The sequence below is a fragment of the Globicephala melas genome, chromosome 2 (genome assembly GCF_963455315.2).
Source record: "Globicephala melas chromosome 2, mGloMel1.2, whole genome shotgun sequence".
Classification (NCBI taxonomy): domain Eukaryota; kingdom Metazoa; phylum Chordata; class Mammalia; order Artiodactyla; family Delphinidae; genus Globicephala; species Globicephala melas.
The window spans coordinates 50,761,641-50,774,600 of record NC_083315.2 but is presented as its reverse complement, the minus strand read 5'-3'; the positions used below and the strand labels follow the sequence as shown (position 1 = coordinate 50,774,600).

The 12,960-nt window shown below is 36.8% G+C and overlaps 1 protein-coding gene across 1 annotated transcript in view; it reads right to left on the bottom strand.

Annotated features, from left to right (window-relative positions):
- The window catches only part of ASB7 (ankyrin repeat and SOCS box containing 7), a 47,614-nt gene that overhangs the window by 13,674 nt on the left and 20,980 nt on the right, over nt 1–12,960 (bottom strand). Inside the window, exon 5 of the mRNA XM_030873110.2 lies at nt 2,528–3,133. Within this exon, the coding sequence (XP_030728970.1) occupies nt 2,528–3,133 (606 nt within the window). The remainder of the gene's footprint in view (nt 1–2,527; nt 3,134–12,960) is intronic.

Here is a 12,960-nt window from a genome sequence, read left to right as displayed (position 1 = left end):
GGAAACACCACTGACAGCAAAGTCAAGAAGTAATGAATTATGTTGCATCACCTGAAGACAGAGGATAACTGCAGCCTTCCAAGGACAGATGGTCCTTCACTTCTGAAAAGCATCCCAAGTTTGCTCAGCTACCATCCTTACAGATGCAGCCAATCAGCCAACCCACACTTACTGAGGTGTATGGCTCTGCTCTAGGTGCAGTGGAGAACTCAAACACAAAGAGGCAGTCCCGTCGATTTTTCTATCTGTCCTAATTTTAAAGGTATGTGTGAATCTCTTTTTTAACTCAACATTCTTGCTCACCAGCAGCACTCCATGGTGGAACTGAGCAGCTCCAAGGGCCGGGGGATGAAGGGGCAGCTCCCCCCATCCCCCTGGCTGCCTGTCTCCAGATGCAGACCACACAACAGTTTATAGATTTGAAAATAGAGGCTAGGGTAGAATAAGAATCTAAGGGATTCACTCTGTAGGTAGCAAGCCAGCTCTTGCTGTTCATCTACCCTCACTTAATTAATTATTTTATTAAAAAAAAACATATATAGCACTTAAAATGTGCCAGGTACTGTTTTAAGTGCTTTATAAATATTAACTCATTCAATCCTCGCAACAAGCCTGTAAGACAGATATAATTACCCCAATTTTAAGATGAGGACACAGAGGCACAAAGTGGTTAGCTAACCCACCCAAAGTTACAGCTAATATGTGGTAGAGTCATGGCTGGTCTAACATAGTCTAGCCCTAGTCTACCACCATTAACCACGGAGCAAAGTATTTAACAAACAAGGCTGCGGCATTTATGTGTGTAACATGCCTTCCTGAAGACAGACAAGGTAATTTAACCATGAGCCTCTAGTGTTAAGTTAAAACAACAACAATAGCAGCAACAACAAATATATATTCAGAATTTATTAAGAATAAGATATACGTTATAGGCTACATACCACGACAGAATTCTAACCTCAAGTTCAAGAGTAATCTTATCTTTCACTACACCAACACCCCTACTGGTCTATATAAATGAAAACTGCTAGAACATTTGCTGAGAGAATCAGCATTTGAATTTTTGCTGTAGTCTTTTCCTAAAATGTGGCCTAGATCTGAAGGGTCAGCTGGGGAGGAATCAGCACACATAACATCTCCTGTCTCTGGGTACATCAGTGTGCCTCAAAAGCTTTCTGCAAGGGACCACCTACCAGATAGCCCAAAACATCTCTCCCAAGGCAGGCATATCTGTGCTGTACAAGTCGACAGCCACTAGGCACTTGTGGATGTTTAAATTTAAATTAAGTAAATAAAATTAAAAATTCAGTTCCTGGGTGGCACTTGCCACATAATAAGTGTTCAACAGCCACATGGGGCTAGTGGCTACCACAGTCAACAGCACAGAGACCATTTCCATCATTACAGAAAGTTCTATTGGACAGCATGAGTTAGATCCTGAGTGTGATTTCTTTTTATGCTTGAGTCTGAAAATACTTAGTGGTAATAATTTCATCCTTCCTTTCTTATGAATAAACAAAATACAAATTACATTTCATTTCTTCATAAGTTTTCTACTCCCAAATTCAGCTCTCAGGGGGGCAGTGGATTATTTACAAGCAGGTCAAGTAAACTCCTTACCCTCCAGTACCTGGTACCCAGAATGTGTTTCTTCTTCCATAACAATGAATGAAACATAAAACTTAGGTAAGGAAGGGGAATTCATTAAAAAGTGTGGCAGACAAATGTTCTGTTTATAGACTGTGGCTTCATGTGTGATGTTAAGCTCTGAGACACATACTCGACTGGTCACAAGGAAGTCGGACAGGAGAGGGTGGCTACTCCACACAAACTAATACCTCTATCCGAAAAACAACACGAACACATGCACCACTACACACAATGGGTCAGACACTTTTCCTGGCTTTAAAAAAAAGTGCCCACACAAAAACAGGTCAGTTATACAGTCCTGTGTGGGCCAGAGACAGTGGCACCAAATTTTCCACTGGGAGCAAATTTTTCTTTACAACACTTTCTGATTTCTATCATCCTTAACCTGCATTACTAGGATGTCTGATAAATAACACTGCTGTTCCATTTCATGTGTGTTCACATTGTAAAGAAGAAGAAAAGCAACAATAAAACATGAGCAACAGCTTAGCAATAAAGCACAAATTCTAGGACACTTCCATAGCTATGGATGCTAAGATCCAAAATTCTCCTAATTCCTCAGTCTCAATTCCAGGAAAGCCTGGAAAGACTATGTTTATGACCAGTAGGAACTGCCTTGTTCTAGCATCGATCTTAACATCTAACATCGAGGGTGTTCTAACACCCTATCTACCCCCATTTACTTTTAGTAACATAACTGAATTTTTAATGAAATCCTGTGATATAGAGCTTTCTTTTCAGTTCAGATGAATGGAATGAGCAACGCTAATAAGAATCATTAATGTCTGGTCATTTTAAGTTGTAAAAATACCTTAAGCTCCTCAGAAGATGCAAAATTAAAAAAAAATGTAATAGTAGTAATAATTAAATTACATACTTGTGACTTCTTGTAAGAAATCCAAACACGGTCGACTACTTCCAGAAATGCTTATTGAAACAGCCAGTGGGGTCTGTCCTTCATAGTTCCTTGTGTTCGTGTCCGCTCCATAATTATATAACATCCGTGCACAAAGCACGTCATCCCTAAGGGCAGACAAATGTAAAGGAGTTTGTCCATCTTCTAAGCGACCCAAGTTTGTGTCTGCTCCTCTCTGAAGGAACATTCGGCAATAAGAGTGATTGCTTTTGATCACAGCGTATCGCAACAGGAAACCGTTCTGAATGTCGATGTTGGCATTGTGGTCCAGGAGGATTTTCACACAGCTTGACCTCTCTCGGATAATGGCGAGCTGAAGCGGCGTTGTACCTTTATCACTGAGCGGGTCAACCTCAGCCTTGAACTCCAGTAGGAGTCGGACAAATGAGTCCCTACCATAGTGAGCAGCCACATGAAGGGGAGTCCAGCCATCATTGCTTTTTGCATTAATAATGTCGCTCCTGTATTCAGATTCTAACATCAGGCGTGCAATCCGAGCCCGGCCATGCATGGCTGCGTAATGAAGTGCAGTGAAGCCTCCGATTAAGTCCTTAACTGTGGGATCAGCTAGAGTTAAAACCAAAATGAAAACATTAGCAGACTCTGAGACAAAGCAACGAACTCTGCCATGGCACAGCACATCTTAGCCAATTCTCATATGAAATGTGAAATGATTCAACACTATAATGAATATTAATTCCTTCTTGCCTCAGCTTAATTGAAATACCGTTTTAATGGAAAAAAAATTTTAGTAGAAAGTTATCAAACCTCGATTAATAGGATGAGTATATGACTTACAAAGCATTTAAAAGCTATATACAAAAAACACAGAGTCCAGATCACCACATCCCCTCTCTTTGCTAATTTCACCAATTGCCCTTGGCTTCCCAATTCCCTCATCTCTGTACTGTTTCATGTTGCTCTTCTGTTTTGAACTTTTTGTTTTATTTTCTCTTCTGCTGCTTCTTGGTCTTAAAAAGAAGCATGTGTAGCAACATCTGCTGCTCTAAATTACGGATGTACTGTGGTCTGGCAGACTGTGTTGTTTTAGGGTGTATTAGGTAAAAATTAAAAAAAAAAAAAGGTTTTCTGTGATCTGTAAGAATTCCAAAACATGTAAGATATATGTTAAGTGATCTTGATAAATCATGTTTTTATAAGATAAAACTCTATTCTGAATTCTTCGTTTTACAAGAACTTTGCAGTTTTTAAGAATTAAACAGCACACATTGTGTGAAAAATTGGGAGAAACCTCAGCACTGAATAAATATTATTTTCTAAAACAGTTCCAAACCTCTCTCCTAAATCGACAGATTTCTGGAAGAAAAAAAAGAAATAAAAGAGAAGAAAAGAAACTAAAATGATTTATCTGCTGTATGACTCCTCAAGTCACAGACTTTTGTCACCTGCCCCCAGTCTTTCCTAAAGCTGAGGGTCAGTTCTACACAGCTCTCATCCCACTAGCCTTCCTGGACAAGGGCAGAAAAGGGGCAAGAACCCTCATATGCTATAGGTAGGTCACTTCCTGGAGGCCAGCAATTCTGTGTGAAGATAACTGGTTGGACCTAACTACCAAGGATTAAAATACTTTCTTCTTATAAAAGTCACCATTAATTTTTAGCTTGTTCATGAAAGAGAAAAATTCATAAGTGTTCTTCAAACAAACAAACAAAAAGCCTCCACAGTCATGTGATTAAACAAAACACTTGCATTTTGTTTAGTAAAATGTTGCTTAGTTCTAAAACATTTTATGACAGCTTGGTCTCTTAGAAAAACCTATGAGGCAGAAAACTGTATCTAAAATAGTAATAATACTGTGGAGAATACAAATTTCAATTAAGAAATAGTTACAACAAAAGCTATAAAAAGTTAACACTTTTTAGGTAAGCTATATCAGTTGAATTTCTAAGATTATTTCATATAAACTGATATTACACAACACTAATATGACTTTTATGTGTTTAAAGAAAATGAGGGTATCATATCTGCCTTGGTCTTCACTAAAAGAAAAATATACAGTACCTATTCACTACTTAATTAAAAAAAAAGGAGCAAGAATATTTAAACAATGCACATTGCTGCCATCTACTGGTAAGGCATGAACATGAGCTACTGTTGCCATTTTGACAGATGATGCTGAGCCCTCAAATCTGTTTTCAGATACCTCACTTACCTAAAGTAGACTAAGACAGGCATGAAATATAAAAGAACCCCTTCTATTCAAATAAAACCGTAAATCTTGCCAAGATGGCCATCCCTAATCTATACCTGACCAATCAACTGCTTCCAGACATTCTCTTTTAATCTGTTAGTGAAATTCAAGAATACCTGTTTTCACTTCTCCCACCTTTCATCCACCATAGGTGCCTTTAAAGTTGCCAGCAAACAGTCTCATGTGCATCCTATACTCGCTTTGTTTGACAGTAAAATTAAAATTATGTTACATAAAATTGCACTGGCATCTTTAGTTTTCCACCTCAGGTCTTTTTTAGATTCTACTTACAACTTGGTGCTATACTGAGCTAGGAAAAACAAAGATTAACAAATACAGCAATGATCTGCTTAGTCTAAGTAAAAACCACTAAAATCCATTAATTGAGCACACACTGGAAACACAGCACAGAAGGAAGACTGTAGGTTAACAACATATACAATCTGTATAGTTACTTTCCTCAAGAAATTAACAAATAGGAAATATAAGACAAAGATGAAAACAAAAATTAATTTAAGGATTATTAGCCAACGCAATAAGATAAGAAAAAGATCTTATTTGTAATAGTAGCAGAAACTACAAAACACCTAGATATAAATTCTGTAAGAAATGTGCAGGGCACATGTGAAGAGACCTTTTTTGACTTAACTGAATTCACTTCATCTGTGTCTGTTCAAATGTTCCTTCAACAGAAAATCCTTCGCTGAACACTAACATGGTAGCCCCATCACCTCATAACTTTGTCTGCTTTAGCAAGCTTTCTCCCCCCAGGTGCAACCTATTTAATACAAATTGTATCAGTCTCAAGAAACCCATTTGAAAAGTTTGAAAGCATATATAAATAAAAGCAGACAAACATTCCCTACCAATATGGTTCTTTCTTTCCAACAGCTTTACTGAGGTGCAATAAAACTGAACGATTTTAAGTATACAGGTTGATGAACTCTGACGAATTGTATACAGTCATGTGACTACCACTACAATCAAAATATTCCCATCATCTCAAAAAGTTCCTTCCTGCCTCTTTATAGACAATTTCCTGCCCAGACTCTAGACCTCAGGCAACCACTAATGTTTTGCCTTTCTATAATTTGATATAAGTGGAATCATAGAGTATTAGGTTTTTGTATTTGACTTATTTCACTTATCATAATGTTTCTGAAATTCATACATGTTGTTGTGGTTCATCAAAAGTTCGTCCCTTTGCAGCTCGGTGCTTTGTGACTGCCTGGAGGGGTGGGATAGGGAGGATGGGAGGGAGGGAGACGCAAGAGGTAAGAGATATGGGAACATATGTATATATATAACTGATTCACTTTGTTATAAAGCAGAAACTAACACACCATTGTGAAGCAATTATACTCCAATAAAGATGTAAAAAAAAAATTTAATCCCTTTGTATTGCTGAACAGTATTCCATAATATGGATATATAGTTATTATTTATATAGTCAGTAGCAAATGGATAAATGGGTTATTCCTAGGCTATAATGAATAAGGCTACTGTGAACATTCATGTACAAGTCTGTTTGTGGATATATGTTTTCAGTTCACTTGGGTAAATACCTAGGAGAGAATTGCTGGTCATATGTTAAATGTACATTTAACCTCCTAAAAAAGGGCCAAACTGTTTTTCTAAGCGACTATACAATATTACACTCCCACCAGCAATGTATGAGAGTTCCTAATGTTCTACATGTTCACTAATACTTGGCATTATTAGTAATTTTAATTTTATCAATTCTATTGAGTATAAAGTGGTAACTTATTGGGATTTTAATATACATTACCCTGATGACTACTGATACTGGGCTTGTTCTGATACTGGGCTTATTCATATACTTTCTTTTGTGAAGTGTCTGTTGAAATCATTTTTATTGTGTAGTTGTTCTCATTATTAGTTTAAAACTCAATTGTGTATATATTCTGGATACAAGCCCCTTTGTCAGATATGTTTTGTATTTTCTCCTAGTCTATGGCTTGCCTTTTCATTTCCTATACTGTGTCTTTTGAAGAGCAAAAGTTCTGAATTTTGATGAAATCTACTGTCATTTGTTTTCTTCTATGGTTTGTGCTTTTTGTGTCCTGTTTAAGAAATCTTTGCCCAACACAATGTCACTATAGGTTTTGTTTTCTTCTAGAAGTTTTATACTTTTAACTCTTATATTTAGGGCAATGGTCCATTCCTAGCTGATTTCTGTGTACAGCGTAAGATCAGATCAACGTTCATTATTCTCCATATAAATATCTATTTAATCCAGCACAATTTGTTTAAAAAACTACCTTTCCTCGATGATTTATCCTGGTGCCTTTGCCACAAAACAATTTACCATACAAGTGTGGATCTATTTCTGAACTCTATTCTGTTCCACTGATCTAAAAGTGTATCCATATACCAGTACCAGATTGTCTTGATTACTGCAGCTTTATAGTAAGTTTTGATAGCAGGTAACATTCTCAAACCTTCTTTAAACTGTTTTGGGCAATAAATTTTAGAATCAACCTACCAATTTCTTCAAACAAGCCTGTTACAATGTTGACTGGAACTCTACCAACTCTAAAAATGTAAATCTGCCCCAAATTATCTAAATAATATTTATTCTTCCAAACCATGAGCACAGAATACCTCTCTATTTATTTAGGTCTTCTTTAATTTCCCTCAGCAATGTTTTGTACTTTTCAGCATACAAGTACTACACATCTTTCATTACATTTATTACTAAACTTTGTTGCTATCATAATGAATTGTTTTTACATTTCATTTTCTAAATGTTAATTACTGGTATAGAGAAATAAAATTGATTTTTGTATACCAACTTGTGTATTCTGTAATCTAGCTAAATTCACTTTTTAGTTCTAGAATGTTTTTGAGATTTCTTACGATTTTCTAAACATACAATTATGTTCTCTGCAAATAAAGACAGCTTTACTTCTTCCTTTCCAATCCCAGGACCCTTATTTGAACAATAAAATGTTGACAAAATGTAGTAAAAGCATATACCCTTGCCATGTTCCTAATCTCAGAGGGAAAGAATTCAGCAGTTCACCATTTACTATGATGTAAGTTGTAGTTTTTCACAGGTGTCTTTCCTTAGGGTTTGGAAGTTGTCTTCTGCTTTTGGCTTGCTGAGAGTCTTTATGATGAATGGGTATACTATACTGTCACATGCATTTTCTGCATCTATTGAAAGGATCATTTGGTATTTACTTTTATTCTATTAAGAGGGTAAATTACTCATCATATTTTCAGATGTTAAACAAAGCTTGCATTCCTGGGATAAACACTACTTGGTCGTGATGTAATATTCTTTTTTATATAATGATGGATGAGATTTGATAGTATTTTGTTAAGGTTATTTCTAACTTTTGTCATGAGTGAAACTGGTCTGTGGTTTTCATTTCTTGCAATGTCTTTATTTGGTTTCAGGGTACTATATGCCTTATACAATAAGTTTGGAAGTGTTTCCTCAAAGAGTTTGGGTAGTGCTGTTATTGTTTTTTCCTTTAATATTTGAAATATTTCAACAGAAAAGGCAGCTGGGCCCACCTAAAGACTTTTAGTGTAAAGTTTTAATTATGAACTAAATTTCTTTGATGTAGGACTATTAGATTGTTCTATTTTTCCCTTGGGTCAGTTGTGGCCATATGTGTCTTTCGAGGAATCTGTTCATTTCTTCTAAATGGCAGAAGGGTGTTCATTATATTCCTTATTATCCTTTTAGCATCTATAAGATCTATAGTGAAAACAGTTTTTTCCATACTTGATATTGGTACGTGTCTTTTGTTTTCTTCATCAGTCTAGCTAGAGATTTTATCAATTTTACTGATCTTTTCAAGGAACCAGCTTTTTCTTTGTTTCATAAATTTTCTCCATCATTTGTCCATTTTCAATTCCACGGATTTCTTTTCTTCTCTTTGTTATTTCATTCCTATTCTTACTTTGAATTTAATTGTAGCAGTATATAGAAACTGTTCCAAGATAGCCCCCTTTCCTCTCCCTTCCTTTGTCCTATTATTGTCATATATATTACATCTTTATATAAGCCCAACAATAGTTTTATAATTATTGTTTTATGTTGTTGTCTTTTAAGAGATGAAAAGGGGGGAATATATTTCCATTGTCTCTGGCAGCACAATTTTAAGGGGGCCCCTCCCATAATCCCTGCCTCTTGATGCTCATGCCTTTGTGTAATTCTCTCCCCTCGAGTATGAGCAGGAACTGTGACTTCCTTCTAACCAACAGAATCTGGCAAAGGTGACGGAATGTCACTACTGTGGTTATGCTATGATACACAAGACTCCATCTTGCTAGCAGACTCACTGTAGCAACTTTCACTGCTGCCTTGATGAACTAAGGAGCCTTCATGGGAAAGCCCACAGGCCAAGACTCTGCAGGTTATCTCTAGGAACTACTGGCAACCTTCAGCCAGTAGCCAGCAAGAAGCTGAGGCCCTCAGTCCTGTACATCCAAGAGAATTCATCTGCTAACAACCTGAATGAGCTTGGAAGCAAATTCTTCTCCATTTAAGCCTACAGATGAGAACAGTCTGGCCAACACCTTAAAACTGTGAGGTAATAAGTATATCTTGTATTGTCATATATTTGTGTAATTTGTTACACAGCAATAGAAAACAAATATACTGTTTTTTACATGCATAATTACCTTTACCAGTGATCTTTATTTGCTCTGTGAATTTGGATTACACGTAGTCCTTTTCTTTCAGCTGGAAGGACTTCTTTCAGTACTTCTCGTAAGGCAGGTCTGAGAGCAACAAATTCCCTTTATTTATCTGGGAACATCTTTATATCACCTTCACTTAAAATTTTTTTTTAAAATATTCTTATTGGCTTTTACTTTTTTTAAATTAATTAATTTATTTTTGGCTGAGTTGGGTCTTTGTTGCTGCACGTGGGCTTTCTCTGGTTGCGGCAAGTGGGGGCTACTCTTTGTTGTGGTGTGCGGGCTTCTCATTGTGGTGGCTTCTCTTGTTGCGGAGCACGGGCTCTAGGTGTGAGGGCTCAGAAGTTGTGGCTCACAGACTCTAGAGCGCAGGTTAGGTAGTTGTGGTTCACGGGCTTAGTTGTTCCGTGGCCTGTGGGATTTTCCTGGACCAGGGCTCGAACCCATATCCCCTTCGTTGGCAGGTGGATTCTTAACCACTGTGGCACCAGGGAAGCCCTATCACCTTCATTTCTGAAGGACAATTTGGCTGGATTTAAAATTGCTGGTTGACTGTTATTTGTTTTCAGTAATTACAAGATGGCATCCCATTGTCTTCTGGCCACTGTTGTTTCTTATGAGAAATCAGCTGTTAATCTTATCATTGAGGATCCCTCGTACATAATGCATCACTTCTCTAGGTGCTTTCAAGATTTTCTCTTTGTTTTTAACATTCCCCAGTTTGACAATTACATCTCTTAGATGAATATCCTACTTGGAGACACTGAGTGTCTCAGATGTATAGTTTAGCATTTTTCATCAAATATAGGAAGTTTTCAGTCATTTCTTCTTCAAATATTTTTTTCTTTCCCTTTCTCGCTTTCCCCTCTCTTTTCTGGCTCCCATTATGCCTCATGCATATATTGGTATGCTTGATAATGTTCCACAGGTCTATGGGGCCCTGAGTTGAGGCTGTGATATTGCTTGCAGCAAGCAACACAGCAGCCTCACATTTAACAGGAGACCTGGCAAATGAGACAGCCATGTGGGCGTTGATAAGCTGCTACATATTTCTGGGAATTGGGAAGGCAGATGCATGCTTAAGAAAGACCAGAGAGGACCCCAGTTATCTACTCATCCCTGGCTGAACATGAGGCCAGAAAATGGAAGCTGGGGCATACTTGTAAATTGTCTGATTATTAAATGTGTCTCATCCTATACACAGATCTCCTTGGCAAAGGGTAGAAGCCTTACCGGCTCAAATTGCTTAAGCAAAACCTCTGACCAGTTACCGGTCAAACATAAGTTATTTTGGCCATAAGATGTCTTACATATCTTATTGTTGTTGATATTTTTAAAAATTCTTTTTTCTATATGTTCCTCAGACTAGATAATGTCTATTGATAAATTTTCAAGGTCACTGATTCCTTCTTTTGCCAGCTCCAATCTGCTGTTAAGCACTCTAATGAATTCATTTTAGTTACTGTACTTTCAACTCTAGAATTTCTATTTATATATATGTATATACATACATTCCCATTTTCATATATAAAATTATATGTATTCTATCTCTTTATTGATCATTCCTATTTGATTTGTCACTGTCACGTTTTCATTTAATTCTTTGAACATGGTGTCCTTAGTTCTTTGAATACATTTATAATAGCTATTCTGAAGTTTTGTTAACTAAGTGTAACATCTGGGCCCCTTCATAAACACTTTCTATTAGCTAGTTTCATTTCTTGTGTATGAGCAATACATTCCTGTTTCTTAGCATGTCTCATAATTTTACTGAAAATTGAAGATTTTAGACTATATCATAGCACCCCTGGATTTTGAACCTCACCTCTTCCAGGTGGGCTGTTGCTGCTATTTGTTTTAGTGAATTGCCTAGACTAATTCTACATAGTCTGTCTCCCTTATAGTATACAGCCACTTACGTCTCTGCTCAGTTGTTATTATTAAAGTCTGGCTTCTAGGGGCCGCTCCTAGGAATAACTTACGTTTGACCAGTAACTGGTCAGAGGTTGTGCTTAAACAATTTGAGCCAGTAAGGCTTCCACCCTTTGCCCAAGAGATCTGTGTATAGGTTGAGACACACATTCAATAAACAGACAATTTACAATTTACAGCTTCCATTTTCTGGTCTCATGTTCAGCCAGGGGTGAGTAGATAACTGGGGCCCTCTCTGGCCTTTCTTAAGTATGTATCAGCCTTCCAAATTCCCAGAAATATGTAGTAGCTTATCAAAGCCCACATGGCTGTCTCATTTGCCAGGTCTCCTGTTAAATGTGAGGCTGCTCTGTTGCTTGCCCCAACTGGTGTTACAGCCTCAGTTACAGCCTAAGAAAGGCCAACTACTGTTGGCCTTCCCAGTTTGTTTGCCACCTAGATCAAGACCACAGTTATTTTCAACAATGCTCCAGGCATGGGGAACTTCCATGGGCTCCAAAATCAGGTCAGTCCCTTGCATCATCGAGGAGGATTCCAGCTCCCATGATAATGTGACACAGAGACTGTTGGGGAGCAGAGAGGGTAAGTGGCAACAGCCACTTTGGGCTCAATTTCTTCTTTTTCAAGTTTCTTAAGGTAAAAACTTCAGTAATTGATTTAAGATGGTTCTTCTCTGCTATTCAAACATTTATAGCTATAAATTCCTAAGCACTGCTCTAGTACATCCCACAAATTCTGATATATTGTATTTTCACTATCATTCAGTTCAAAATTTGTTTAATTTCTAAATGTCTGAGTTTGTCCTAGACATGTTATTGTTGTTGATTTCTAACAGAATTCCATTGCAGTTAGGGAATATACCCTTAAGATTTCAGCCTTTTAAAATTTACTGACATGTATTTTATTGCCAGCATATGGTTTATCCTAGTGTCCACAGCATGCACACCAAAGAATGTATATTCTGAAGGTACTGGATGCAATTTTCCAAAATATTAGGTCAATGTGTTTGATAATGGTTTTTAGATTTTTCTATAGTTATTGATTTTTTATATCTAGATGTTCTATCAATTGCTGAGAGATGTTAAAATCTCCAACATTCAAGACTGTGAAACTGTCCATTTCTCCCTTTAACACATATTTTGAAGTTCCCTTCAAATTTTTTGCGTCACGTATTTTGAAGTTCTCTTCCTGGATGTATGTACATTTTATGACTATTATTCCTCCTAATGAAGTGCCCCATATATCCCTGTGAAATGTCTCTCCTTAGTTCTGGTAATAGTCTATGTCTTGCAATCTATTTTATATGGTATTAATGTAGCCACTTGGGCCTTCACATGCTTGCCATTTGCATGACATATTTCCATGATATATCCCATCCATTCATCTACTTTCAACCTACCTGTACCTTTATATTTAAAGTATTATCTTTGTAGTCAGCATGTAATTGAGTTTTGTCTACTTACCTTTCTGATAATTTCTAAATTTTAATTGGATTGTTCAGTCCATTAATGTTTAATATAATTATTGATATAGTTGAGTTTAGATTTACCATTTTATTATTTGTTTTCCA